General features: G+C 41.8%; 1 protein-coding gene across 2 annotated transcripts; it reads right to left on the bottom strand.

Moving 5' to 3' along the window:
* Positions 1-770: 770 nt before the first annotated feature.
* golt1ba (golgi transport 1Ba) lies at positions 771-14,126 on the bottom strand. 2 transcript variants are annotated; one of them, XM_070992652.1, is made up of 6 exons: positions 13,967-14,126; positions 13,068-13,159; positions 11,667-11,845; positions 7,474-7,555; positions 6,924-6,958; positions 3,829-5,018 (listed from the first exon to the last, which is right to left on the bottom strand). In XM_070992652.1, the coding sequence occupies exons 1-5, from the start codon at positions 13,989-13,991 to the stop codon at positions 6,950-6,952; spliced, it is 387 nt and encodes a 128-aa protein (XP_070848753.1). In that variant the 5' UTR covers positions 13,992-14,126; the 3' UTR covers positions 3,829-5,018; positions 6,924-6,949. The 2 variants fall into 2 exon arrangements, with proteins under 2 accessions (XP_070848752.1, XP_070848753.1); XM_070992651.1 differs by lacking the exon at positions 6,924-6,958 and having other exon boundaries at positions 771-5,018; positions 13,967-14,124.
* Positions 14,127-14,639: the final 513 nt, after the last annotated feature.

Raw genomic sequence — 14,639 nt, 5'->3', positions numbered from 1 at the left:
GTGTGTGTACGGCCAAAAGCTGAAAATGGCGTACGCCAAAAATAAATTTATAAAACCATGCGTACTCACACCTGCATGCAATTTTCCCTTTATGAATCACACTCCACCTAGAAGATTGCGCAGGTGGATTCACCTCACATCCCGCCCCCGACACACCCACATTTTACCATGAATGGTCAATGCAAAGTACCTCATGAATGTCTTTGCATATAAATATGCCTGCTGATCAATGGCATTTTATGTTCGATCATGACAGAGAAAAGAAAAAGAAATTTTACGGAGACTGAAATCGCGGTGCTTGTGGGTGAGGTGGAGGCCAGAAAGGATATTTTGTTTGGTGGTTACAGTAATGGCATCACGAATAAAATAAAAAAAAAAAAGAGTGGCAGCATGTGGTCACCGCAGTGAATAGCTCCAGTGCCACAGAGCGTTCTGTGGCAGAAATTAAAAAAGAAGTGGTCGGATGTGAAGGTGGAGGCCAAGAAGAAAGTGGCATGGCACCGTCGAAGCGCATGTGCTACTGGTCTATAAGTCTGATATGTGATGACATTAAATGTATGACACCAATCTGGCTTCAGTTCACCACCTCACCATCTGCACCTGGACTTAACACAGCACTTTAACCATTAGTCATGCACATCCAATCCAATCAACATCCAACTCATTATTACTCCCACAGGCCAAAGTTAGCCCACCATAAGGTTCAATTTGGCCCACTAGATGTTTCTATTGAAAACAATTAAAAAATAATTCTAAGAAATCTTAGTCTTAATCACAATTTATGATATTTTAATCTGAGGTATAATGCTCTTGTATAATACAGAATCCATACTTATTATTTTCCACAATCTGAGCACAGTGGGAAGAGACACTTGACACAGGAAGTGATACGTGATAGAGCTGCATGGACGCTGCTTCTTCAGAGTAAACAGAACGGCAGAGCACTCTGGTAAGACCAGGGGCGGAGGACTGTGTATTTATGTGAACAAAACTTGGTGTATAGACCCTGTTATCACTGGGAGCCACTGTTCTGCTAATCTGGAATCTCTGATGATGAAAAAAGGCCTTTTTATCTGCCTAGAGAGTTCACATCCACTGTGATAACTGCAGCTTATATACCCATGCTAATGCTAAACTAGCAATGAAAGGACTGTATGCTGCTATCCACAAACAACAAGCTGCACACCCTGCTGGAGACTTCAACCACTCCAACCTGAGGACTGTTCTCCCCAAATTTCACCATAATGTCTCCTGCTCCATCAGAAGAGACAAAACCCTGGGCCATGTCTATATAGACATTGTTGAGGCTTACAAAGCCACCCCCTCCCCCACCTGGGACAGTCTGAATTCTCATTGTTCTTACTCCCCAAGTACACACCACTCATCATACCTGTGAAGCCGTCAGTGAGGACTGCTAGAGTATGGCCAGAGGGAGCTGACACCACACTCCAGCACCAGTTCGAACATACAGACTGGAGTTTGTTCGCTATCCAGGCCACACTGGATTCAGGATCCATTGACTTGGACTCATATGCCTCCTCCGTTCTGGACTACATTGACACGTGTTGACAATGTCAACCCACCCACAAACAGATAAGAACTTTCCCCAACCAGAAGCCTTGGATGAACAGTAAGGTCTGCCTCCTACTAAAGGAATGTGACACTGCCTTCAGATCTGGTGATGCAGCACTACCCTGACGCACCTGGAAAACAACACCTACATGAGGATGCTGTTCATTGACTTCAGCTCAGCATTCAACACAGTCATCCCCTCCAAGCTGGTCAACAAACTTAGTGACCTCAGCATCAGCACCTCCCTCTGCAACTGGACCCTGGACTTCCTAACCAACAGACCCCAGTCTGTCAGGTTAGACAACCACAACTCCGCCGCCCTGACCCTGACCACTAGTGTCCCACAGGACTGCATGCTGAGCCCTCTCCTCTACTCCCTCTTCAATTCAATTCAATTCAATTCAATTCAATTCAATTCAATTCAATTCAATTCAATTCAATTCTATTTGTATAGCGCCAAATCACAACAAAAGTTGTCTCAGGACACTTTCCATATAGAGCTGGTACAGGCCGAGCTCTTTTATCTACAGAGACCCAACAATTCCCTCATGAGCAAGCACTTGACGACAGTGGCGAAGAAACACTTCCTTTTAACAGGCAGTAACCTCAGGTAGAACCAGGATCTGGGTGGGCGGCCATCTGCCTCGACCGGTTGGTCTTACCCACGACTGCGTGCCTGTGGCTCCAACTCCATCATCAAGTTTGCGGACGACACCACAATGATAGGTCTGATCACCAACAAGGAAGAGTCAGCCTACTGGGATGAGATTCAGCAGCTGGTGATGTGGTGTGCTGACAACAACCTGACCCTCAACACCAAGAAGACCAAGGAGCTCATCGTGGACTACAGGAAAACCAAAGGCTGTAGTCACACCCCCATTCACATCGATGGGGCTGAGGTTGAATGTGTCTGCCAACTGCATCTCAGTATGGTATGGCAGCTGCACAGTCTCCGAGCGGAAGGCCCTGCAACGGGTGGTGGAAACCACCCAGTACATCCCCGGTGCCCAGCTAACTGCCATCGAGGACCTCCAGCTCAAGCAGTGCTAAGAAGGGCATGCAGCATCAGCAGTGACAGCTCCCACCCCAACCATGGACTGTTTGCCCCCCTACCATCTGGTTGGAGGTTCAGGAACCTCTGTTCCCGCACCAGCAGGCACAGGAACAGCTTCTTCCCCAGAGTACTGAACTCTATCCACCAACAGCCCCCCTTCCAACCCCCACCACCCTAACATTGAGACTGACTCCACCACCTCATATATGTATATATTTTTTGGATATTATGACTATTTGCACTTCTGGTTAGATGCTAAAGTGCATTTCGTTGTCTCTGTGTTGCACTCTGATGATAATAATAAAGTTCAATCTTGAAATTTGGGATGCTAGTACTATTTTATAATATGATATCTGTTTGACTTTGTCCCATGGCCCATCACTGAATTTCAGTTTTACCCGTCAAAGGTAAAATGTTTGGGCACCTCAACAATTTTACCCGTCAAAGGTAAAATGTTTGGGCACCCCAACAGAGGTCTGAAAAATGTAATGGCCATTTAGATGGAAAAGGTCTGTAGGCCCACAAATATGTACTGCCTCACATTTTACAGTTTGATAGGATTACGAAGTGTAAGTTCCTTGGTTTGAGAAGCATTAACTCCAAAAAAATTTCATTGACTGCTCCAAACCACTGATAGTACTTCTCTGAAGTCTTTGAATGGGATTTATCTGTCTCTCAAAGGACCATATCAATGTTCTAGGTGTTTTAGTCAATTATATGATAAGTGTGTTACAATTTAGGTCTTAGCTTTGTAGTTTTGGCTTGAGGTTGAAAATAAACCAGAAATATGCTTTAAAAACCAATGGTATTTACTTTATATCTGTGACCATTTCCCAAAGCTTGCTATACATTTTTAGATTAGGTTTCTTCCTTTCAGGCAACTGGCTGCAGTTCATTTCAGTAAGCTATGAAAATCAACTTGCAGAGAGGCAGACCACATTACTGATATAATCCATGACAATGAACATTGTGTTTTGAAATTGTTTCCTTGTCATGTTTAAGTGCTTTTGTGGGAAACTTCTTGCATCACATAGGGTGCTACTTACTGTGAAATAAACCAACTTTGATAATAAAAATGACAAAATGTTATTTGTGAAAGACTAGCTGAAAGCAGCAAATAGCTGCTTGGAAGTCCAAAAACCACTGATATGTTTTGGGAAAACAGACAGGCAGGCCTGGACAAACCAGCATTAAACACAAGTGAAGTTTGCACAGAGTTCAACTTTGTTGTCAAACTTTACATGGCAGAAAACCATCTTAACAATGCTGAACTTCAAAGCAACTGAGAGCTGGACAGTCCAAATCTGCAGAAGCTATCATAGTCTGTTATGAAAGAAAAATGGTTGGTAGGCAGTTATGAGACAGGAGGCAATGACAAAAATAAGTTTCTTGAATAAACTCTGAGGACTTAGTATTAGACTCAGTATTTTTTGGTTAATGACTGCGCTACCTAGCTTGCTACTGACAGAAAACAAGCTAGCTTGGTGAGCATGTGATAGATTAGCACCAGCATATTCCTGGGTGGCTAGTGTGTCAGCAAATAGCCAGATAAAGCAGTGCCTAGCCTTCTCAATACAAACTACACCTTCATCCATGTGTCATTGTGAATGAGGTGTTGCCACTTTCCGGAGTGACCAGACTTTTATAATTGTAGTAATAAGAACAGTAAAAAACACAAGTATGGTCCCATAGCACCTCACTTTACATGAAGTGAAGCACTGATCTTTTTTGAAAATAATTTATACTGAAGTATTCATTCGCCAACCATAAACAGAAATTACATGGAACAAAGAGAAAAATATTACAATAGCCACACTTGGTATTGAAATAGCTTCAAGACAAAAAGAAACAAAGTGTCACAGACTAAGTGCAAAGAGACAAAATGATGGACTTAAAAGCTTTCATCCAAGTTAAGTTAAAGCACAGGCACATAAATGTGACAATATGGCAAGCTGTCGGTCCGCTTCTCATCCTTGCGGAGGGTCGGTAGTTTTGTCTGTTTGTTCCACAGAGGGAGACAGTCATGTAAACAGAGATGATGGTGTTTTGAGGGAGTCTTCCATCCTCCATTTTCATGCCAGATGCACTCAACACTGAGGGGACTAATAGAATGTAAAATAATTATTGTAGTGACGTTAGTAACTCCACCCTTTAACAGACTGGTGGTGCAATGCTCTGCTGAACCTTTGATTGGTCGTGCTGACCAGTGAAATTAAAGTCAGAGAGCAGTCTTTGCCTGCTGGAGGGGGAAGGAACCTGAATATATAACTTTAAAATCAGTCCGATAGGACATTGTGTTGCTTATAAAAGCCACTGTGCTCAAACAGCTGTCTCTGTGTAGAAAAAGTCCCTGTTATACCATGGTGTTGCTCTCGCCCACTTTGTCCACATACTGAAAGAAAAGAAGGAAACTGTGTTAAGTGTTATCTGGTTGATTTTCAGCTTTTTTCATTCATCAAACAAGATTGACACAGACCTGTCAGCTGTCAATGAGAAATGAAGTGTTAGTGTGAACTAAACCGATGTCTGGACTGCGCCATTTGCCCACTATGCTGAAGCATTTTAAAATGGAAAGCATGCGTGACCCAAGGCGACACACCACAGGTGAACAGGACAAACAAACAAGAGGAATTACTTCCTCTCACTTTTGGTTGTTTTGTAATTATCAAGACTTCACTGAAAAATGGTAAATTGGTGCATTGAGATTGCTCTGTCACTTGTATCCGAGTGCAGGTTTCTGTTTTAAAATTTTCCATTTTAAAACTGCAAACAAAACCTTTAATGACTGTGCCTTCAAATTAAGGGCCTGGTTACACTTAAGATTGATTTTTCCAGAGTGAACCAGTTCATTTGAACAGAAAAGCAGTGATCAATGGATTCACCGGCAGAAGTGAAGCGACGATGCACAGAGCCTTCTTGTAGAATTCAACTTGGTGAACCACACTGCACTGTTGACCAATTGCAAACCAAATCTTGACAGTTCTGACCTTCAAGAAATGGGACTCCCAAGAGTCAAAAATGGGAGACTCTCAAGAGACCGCTATAACCTTCAAGGTAAGGCTATGGCAGTGACAGAGGTAGCCAAGCTAGCACTACTGTTCCTCAAACCCAAAGCCACTGTTGTGGGTTGAAGATGTGGCAGCTGGGGCTCAGGAGGTAGAGCAGGTTGTCCACTTATCAGAAGGTTGGTGGTTTGATCCCTGTCTTCTCCAGTCTGCATATCCAAGTGTCCTTGGGCAAGACAATGAACCCCAAGATGTGAGTGTGAGTGAGTGTGCGTGTATATGTGGCATGTGTTGTAAAGCACTTCAAGTGGTTGGTAGAATAGAAAAGCACTATAAAAATGCAGACCATTTACCATTTAGTCAATTTGCTGTTGACATTTGTCAGTGACTGAGCTGTGTCTTCTTCATTATCTTCCTTCAGCCATACATTCTGAAGTTCTGAGTTAACAGACATAAGTCTTTTGTGTTGTGTTGTGTGATAAATCCACATAGCGGGTGTAGCGGTCTCTTAAGAGCCTCTCATAACAGAGGACGGTGTCATATCTTTTCATTTAAGATAAGTCAAAGTGAAGTCAAACCCCTCTTTGCTCCTCTATATTAGCTTTGTCGCATCATCCACTTTAATATATGGCAACTCCGCAATGCCAGAGGATAAACTGCTTTAAAAATGTACAAGACTTACCTTCAATTGTGAGACAAGAATTCATACTTTAAGACTAGGACTAATATGACTTCAATCTTGAAAAAAGTATTTTAGATGTTTGTCTGGTTAGCTACTGTACCAAGCTATCTTTAGTGTTTATCATTAGTGTGATAAGATGTTGTGACAGTTTATCATCGGTATGTTATGACAAACTAGCATATTAGCAGTTACCTTGCCAGCTACAGTAGATCACTGGCCCTGCAAGTAGTTCCTGTGTAATCCACTACCTATACCTAGCACTACCTACACACTTTTCCATTCCAATTTCCCATGCACAGATTTGCAAAATAAATAGATAAATAGAAAAACCTTGAACGTGCAGTTTATGGAATATTGTGTTATTTTATAGTTGAAAAAATACTATTATGTCTCAAGACTGACTAATTGACAAATAACCATATTTACCAGTAGTGTGTGCCTTTAAAGCCAATTAAACAATTTAAAATTAAGACTAAAAAAAATGTCCAGCTCCCTAAACAAAATATATACAACATATTTTGCCTTCTATTATGAGATACTTGTTTTTCTGAATATTATTAAGTGTATTTTAAATATGTTAGCATGCAAGGGAAAATTGGCAGTGACTGACCACGATTGCTGACTGTCCTCAGAGCCTTACGAAGGCTTTAATAAAAAACAAAGACAGAAAGACATTCACCTCAAAACAAGGCTTCCCTAACAACAGCATGGTAGGAGCATGTTCATTAACCACAAAAGTAACCATGTGTATGCTAACTTGTAGTTCTTAATTCAACAGTAACAGTGCCCACTGGAGACATCACACACTGTAAAGCTGGAGCCCACATGACCTTCACATCATTTCATCTTTGAAACTGCCTTTTCGTTGTTAAAATTCTACGACATTCTCGCCATGCACACTTAGATTTTGAATGATTTGAGCTCATCTATGTTTATAGGCAGTCTCCACGTGAATTGCTAAACTAGAAAAACGTGCAAGCATTGTTTTATTAAACTGGCTGTGATGTGCAGGAGGTAAACTGTCATTTGATCCCAGCAGTTTGGATAATCTGTTGTGGTTTTGGTGTTTTAACAGGGTTATTAATCAATCAGAAAAAGCACCGTGCTGCATGTAAACAAAGTAGAACTGCAGAGTTGCTGCAGTGCAGGGTAAAACTTACTGCACTGATGAAGGGCAGGTTCAGGATTGAGCCAAGGACAGGTATTCTTCTGATAAAGCCTACTACAACTGGGAAGAAACCCCTTGATGTGATGAGAGTAAAGTGAGAGCAAGGGAGGGGAAGAGACAAAGACACAGAGAGAGTGAAGCTAGTCAGTCCTAATACAGATAACTGCAAAGAACGGAGAAATACAATTACCACAGACAGATAATAAACTGCAAACAAATACAATCACAAATGATTAGCTGTTAACATTAAAAAGGTCTCATTAAATAAAAATGCCATCTCTGTTGTTAACCTTGTGTTCTGGATATTCTCTTCTCAAAAGACATACATACAAGTCAAACTGGATGTCAAACATGACTTCAAGTCTTAAGCCATGCTGGCAGCAGTGTTGGACGAGCTAGTTGGAAAGTGTAGTGAGGTAAGCTGCCAGTTGTTCTATATCTGCAGCAACATGGCAAAAGTAATTTACATCAAAGCTGCTTTTTTTGGACACTGAACCAACAAGTCATTACTCTCTCAGTGATCAATAAAACTGTCATGTTTGTTTGTGTTTGTTTGTGTGTGTGTGTGTGTGTGTGTGTGTGTGTGTGTGTGTGTGTGTGTGTGTGTGTGTGTGTGTGTGTGTGTGTGTGTGTGAATTTAGACTTGGACAGATTTGCAGGACAAACTGTTAACTCAAAATGGAATAACTTAATTCAAAATAGAATAGAAAAGGATAAGGAAAATCCTGAGTCCGTTGGGATCAGTTCCTCTCCTTCCTCACCCTCTGCCATATTTCCATCAGGTAAACTCAAGAAACAGTGATGCACCACCATGCAGCTGAGAAATATAGTAGAAGTAGAAGTGCCTCTACTGCCCAACTCTGGCTAGCTGTCTCTAGTTGCTGTTGGCAATATGGCCCTAAAATAACGACATTATTTCACAGGGTATCTCTGGAATAATGATAATCTTGACGACATGACAAAAAACATCTCTTTAATCAGGTGCTTCTGCTTTAGGTGGTCAAATAGGTTTGTCTGGAACTCAAAATGGGACGAGCCTTGTTGACCTGTTATGATGGATTTGATGTAGATCTGTTGACTTTTGAGTACAGAGACCCTAAACTGGGACCCAGCTTCAGTCACGTCTCAAATCAAGTCCCTCCCAATATTAGGTCCCACCCCAACATCTTGGGCTCTATTTTCGATTCTGCCGCCGGCGCAACGCAGGCATGGCGCAAAGTCAGGTCTGCTTCGCCGATGGGGCATGGCGGCGCAGACTTTGGTATTTTCGTGCACTGCGCTGCCGGCACATCTCCTCCCCCTTCTCATCTCAGTCCCACCCAGTGGCGCAACTTGGAAGGAAGGAGGGGAGAAGGCGTGGAGTGGGTTTGACACAGCCGAGTCAAATCTTCACCAATCACACCAGCTCCTCGCCTTACCTTTAAAAATGCCGCTGGCTGGGTGCATGGCAAGTTTCAAGGATGACTGAGCCCGCACAGGAAAGTGTTCGACGCCCAAACTTCTCCCAGGAGAAGACTGACATCACTCATGTCTAAATATGAGTTCCTTAGAGGTAAATCCTCTGCCTCCTCCTCCTCCTCATCCTCCTCAAAGCAATGATGTATTCCATCTTTGTAGATAACGTTAAACATTACTATGATTACATTTGTATTTGGAATGAAATGACGTGGGTAATAGGGGACAACGATCATCACTTACGTTTTTTCCATGTGTCTCTTGAGTGCTCTGAGATAGATGCAGTATATATGCTCTGTAGGATGCCACGGCTGTTTCTGGTTGGCACAGCGACGTTAATTGATAAGTTTGCATCCCTGTTTCACCTGTGTACATTCAGTCAGGGTGAGTGACCATTACGCGTGCCGAATACGCTTGCGATGTGGTCAGATGAGATAGTGATCAAAATATATAAATTTAGGTCTGACTGTATGTGCTGACTTAGACAGTTGCATTGAATCGTGGCTGTGGCTAATTACTGATCGCAGTGTGCGTTCGATGACTGACTGAGCACTGCTGAAAACACTGTTAAAACCAGGCTGCTGTCTTGTTGAAGGTGTGATATATGGCGTCATCAACCATGTTTTCAGTGGATAGCCGTTATCACCTAGCAGCCACCCATCCAGAGGGGTGTTCCCCTGAAAGACTGTAGGGATGCTAGAAATCGCCAGAATGAACGAGTCATGTGCCGACCCGGGGAATTACACGTTTGTCACCAGGCAATTTGAGTCACAGATCACCAGACATCCCTGTTTCCCCTGTGTACATTCGGTCAGGTTGAGTGACCATTACATGTGCTGAACGCGCTTGTGATGTGGTCACATGAAATAAATTTAGGTCTGACTGTATGTGCTGACTAAGATAGTTGCATTGAATCGTAGCTGTTGCTAATTATTGATTGCAGTGAAATGCCAGACACTGTGCAGGGCTCTACACTAACTTTTCCACTGGTAGCACTGGTGCAACCAACTTTCTCAGTTGGTCGCACCAGCACATGATTTGGTTGCACCTTTTTGGGGGGGGGTACAGCATGATGACCGTGCATGCTGATGAACAGTTGGCATACCCTAGTTTCATATGAAGTAAAGATTGACTCGAGTTATGCTATTTGCAAAATATGTTAATGTTTATCTGCAACAAGCAGCTGCTGACAAAATAGGTCATCTCTTTTATATAATTTTAAAATAAAAACAAATAAAAACAAAGTATAACAACCAGCATGCATGTGTTTACATGTACACTGTTGTTCACTTTTCATTAATTAACTTAACAGCAGCATAACTTTAACATTATAACTTTAACATTACTTCACCCCCTGCAATTCAACTCAGAGGGGCCAGCTCGTGTAGTGGGGCCTCCTAACCCTCTTTCCCTGGGAGAACCACAGTTTAACATCCTGCCTGGCATCATAATCCATCAATTCTGGCCCCTCAACACTGATTCGGATGAGGTCCTCCACAGTATCAGTGTGCAGACTTGCCCTAACATCTGACTTGATTCTGTTCTGTGTTGAGAAGCCTCTCTCGCTAAATATAAAGCTACTATTATTTTTAGAGCATTTTTCATTATCATTATTTATCATAATATATGGAAACACACACTACCTTCTGCATGGGTGTGTTCAATCTCAAGGTGGCCAATCAGGATATTGGACGGTCTTCCATTGTCAATAGTTTGGGCATAGACAATCTCACACTCTTTGGTGGAGACGTCGGTGTCTCCATCTATCAGACATGATAGGTAGGGGGCGGAGGCAATTTTATTTCCGGTCTTTCCACGGAGGTTGTCAGCTATCACTCCTATGAACTGGGCACATGCCTTGTCATTGGCATAGGTTGGGTTCACATTCAGCCCGTTTTTTTTCATCAGTGTGATCTGGGATTTGAATTGTGTGAACGGGAGTTCCTCTTTCGCTATGTTATAGGCAGTGTTAAACTTAATGACCATTTCGTTCTCTTCTGTTGAGCGATTACTCTCATCCATCCGCTGAAAAAAAGTCGGGAGGGGCTCAGTGTTTCGGGTGATGCATTGGTCCCGACAGGTTTTGTGTTTTATGCTGTCGTTGTGTAACTTCACAGTTTACAGCTTAAATTGTGTCGACCCCGTAACAAATTTAGTGTTGCCTGCAACAGACGGGCCACACTGTCGACACCAGACACACAACATAGTACAGCAATAGACTGCTTCATTTTTGAGAATAGCGAAACGCTAGTCTTGGTGTCTTAAAGTTCTGTGCGCTGCGCGTGTACGCGACGGCTTATGTGCACGCGGCGGCGCTGTCTCAACAGGAGAGAGCGCAGGTGGAGGCAGCTGACTAAGCCAGTGAAAAAAAGGACGACTTTCAACCACAATGTCTAACACGGAGCAATAAAACTGATGCGCTCGCACGAACGCGACCATATGAAATTCTTACTCGCAAACTCTGAAAAAAAGGTCGCATATGCACCTCTGTGCACCTAGGTTTACCAAAATACCAAGTGCGCTGTGTGCCTGCCTGCGCTGCACAAAAATACCATTGCGTGGGGTGAGCACCCTGCGCCGTGCCGGCGGTGCAATCGAAAATAGAGCCCCTTGTTTTTCATGTGGAAACAAGATGGCAGTATGTCACATTTGTTTCGTGGTACATTCAGGTGCACCAGAATTGTGAGTCTGCTCTGTTTCTCAGCTCACGGCCCCCCTGTTTCCTCTTACCTGAACAAGAGGAAAAAGCCGTAGATCTCCAGCACAACTCCAATGATGGGCCAACCAATCAGCACCACAAGCACACCTCCCAGGAAGAAACTGGTGGCCTTCATCTTGTGCTTCTGGAAAAAGAAGCGAAATGTCCTCTCCAGCCCGATGACAAAGGCAAGTCCAGCAACAAACAGGATCTACAGACAAAACAAACAAACAAACAAAAAAAACAAAAACAGAAAGAAACAAAAAGAAAGGGAGTATGGTCCAATTAGTTTCTTTGAAACTACAGGATCGCAGATACCTTTTCTACCAGATTTCACGGTTGTGTTTTTCATTATATTAAGAGTGAAATATTCACATTTTGCTAGTTTCCATTTTATATCAGACAAAAAGTACAAAAAGTATATATCCAGTGGATCATTGTGCAGAGTTGTGGTGCAAGAGCTACATGTATTGCTAAAATAATCTTACAGTATTGTACAAGTGAAAATAAATGAATTAGGGGTGTTTATACAAGAGAGATGACCAATATAAAGTTTAGCTCTAATCTCATATGAAAGTAGAAAAGGTTGCTCAACATAATTTTCAACATCATACTGTTATAGAACTTTAATAAAAATGTTTTTTTAAGCATTTATTTCCTCACCAGGCATAAGTTAGCTTAACTTAGTTTCAGGACAGTCAACTTCCAAATGTTAGCTTAAAATAAGGATAACTTATTGTGAAAATAAATGAATGAAACAGCAAATGAAAATAAGGACGAAATGAGAGGGAAAATGTATCAAAATAACACTGAGTGGAAAAACGATTTCCCTTTAGATGAACTTCAGATGAGGAACAGCTCTTGTTCTGCTGCTGGTGCAGGGAGGCTCCAGAAAAGATTCAAGGAAACGACCCTTGGATAGAGGAGTCCTTTCAATAAGTAATGTCTGCTCACAGACCAAGATCTGTACTTAAACTGACACCCAAAGGCAGGTATTGGTACTGAATGAGGCTGAAATAGCAACATCGGTGCAGCCCTATCTGACACTACAGGGGGCTCATGCTGGTGGTTTCAATGCACAACAAACATTTTGTGAAAGCAGTTTCTAGTGTGCTGAGTCTGTCTTCAACTGACTTGACTGGCTCATCATTTGTCAAAAGCAGTGGCTGGATCCCTAATTATGCCAAATTTTCGAGTTTGTGTTTTATATGATGCTTCTCATGTTAGATATGTTAATAATATATTACACAAAAAGCATTGTATTTATTTTAGAACATGTAAGACTGAAACACATTTTCACACCTGAATTTGAACTAAAATGCATGTCAGTGTCAGCATCAGATAATATGGAACTAAGTTTCTCTGAATAAGTTTCACATTTATGTTTCTCAGGATCCCAGATAACATCAGTTCAATGAAACAGAAACACTCACATTTCCAATAGCCAGGAGTGCTTTGTCAAAGAACAGGATCATCCCGAAGAAAAGGAAAAACACGCCAAAGCCTGTTAATCCCATACCAATCTCTGCAGGACACACAGACACAGACACAGACACACAGACAGACACACAATAGAAATCTTAAATTATTCTATCAGAGTTTAGCTCTTATGATAATACTTAAAACTGAATACCCTGAGCTGAAATTTGGCATCGATTTAATGCCACCTTAAATGTTCTTGTATGTCTTTGACTATGAACTCTGGAGCACACATTGAAATCAAAAGTGAGAAAAAGTGAGATTTGCATTGTTTTATGTGAGGCCATGTCAAACAAAACGTCAAGACAGAGAGAGGTGCTTTGGAGGCAGACAAGTGATGTTTCACTGTCGGGCAAGGCTAGATTCTAGTTTTCATCTGGATAAATAGTTGATAATATAGGACAGTGGTTTTGTTCTCCATGCCATACTTGTTAATGACTATTTTCAAATTCCACGTAATGGGTTCGGTCTTTTCCATTTAAGGTACCCTTATCAGTAACCCATCAATACATAATTAAGTACACAAATACATCAATATCTCTCATAAGAACCACAGTGAAACTGAAAGTCATTTCACTGGAGCGTCTATCGGAGCTCCGTTAATCACTCCCTATGTTGAGGCAAATCACAGCTTTTGAAACACGGCGTTATAACATAAATTTATATTGCTTTCAAATCAAGCGCTTGTTAGGAGCTACACAACTGTGGTAATGGTAAACTTTGTTGTTATCTATTTGGGCCATAGTTTCCTGTCCTAGCACTAATGGCTAATTGCTAGTTAGCCAACTGCTGCAGATGAAGCCGGTTTGATAGAGAGAGCAGAAGCCTAAGAAGGGAAGAAGGAGGGTCTTACTTTGGGAGTCCGTTAGCGAAATCATTTTGATGCCGAATAAACGGGTGAAGATGAAACAAAAATACACAGAGGTAGCTAATCAAGTACTCCTCTAGGAATATTTTGGATGACAGCTGCCACTGCAGCAACAGCCACGTCTTCCGGAAACACACCTTCTCGCGATGTCATCTTCCGGAACATCGCCGTGTCGCATTCAACGTGACAATGTTATCATCGTTCCTTAGAGTTGCGAAGCGGGTTAAAGTTAAAGTTACATTCATGTCACATGAATATTTACATCCTATTCGATCCATCTTTTGGCTACTTGTAGTTTGCAGACTATGTTAGGCAGCGGTGGCTGAAGAAATAGTGTAAGTGTTCTTGTAGCATCCCCGGCTGAATAATGGTCTGACTCTCTGACTGATGGTTCAAAGGTGCTTTAATAATCATTAGATTGTTCCACAACTTGTCCTTGCTGACCATGAGCACAATTTGAACATACCATAAGAGCTGGTGAGAAAGCAAAACAAAAACAAAATATTTTAATTACACATTAACAATGAAATGTCTTCGTAAAATCCCTTTTTAACTTTTAACCAAAATCACTAGTGACAATCTCTATATTAGAGTGCTTTAATGTCTTATACATTTTTACCTCAACATATTTATTCACATTTTAACAAATGTTAAATTA

This window comes from Chaetodon trifascialis, chromosome 22, assembly GCF_039877785.1.
Source record: "Chaetodon trifascialis isolate fChaTrf1 chromosome 22, fChaTrf1.hap1, whole genome shotgun sequence".
NCBI lineage: Eukaryota > Metazoa > Chordata > Actinopteri > Chaetodontiformes > Chaetodontidae > Chaetodon > Chaetodon trifascialis.
Note: the sequence above shows the minus strand (reverse complement) of the source record. Positions and strands in the feature narration are given on the sequence as shown.

Bases quoted from the DNA above. Each gene is read 5' to 3' on its own strand.
- golt1ba (XM_070992651.1), bottom strand. From the start codon at position 13,991: ATGATTTCGCTAACGGACTCCCAAA. The intron at 13,160-13,966 runs GTAAGACCCTCC...TGTGTCCTGCAG, and splicing joins TTCGCTAACGGACTCCCAAA to AGATTGGTATGGGATTAACA. The intron at 11,846-13,067 runs GTGAGTGTTTCT...TTTTGTCTGTAG, and splicing joins CACTCCTGGCTATTGGAAAT to ATCCTGTTTGTTGCTGGACT.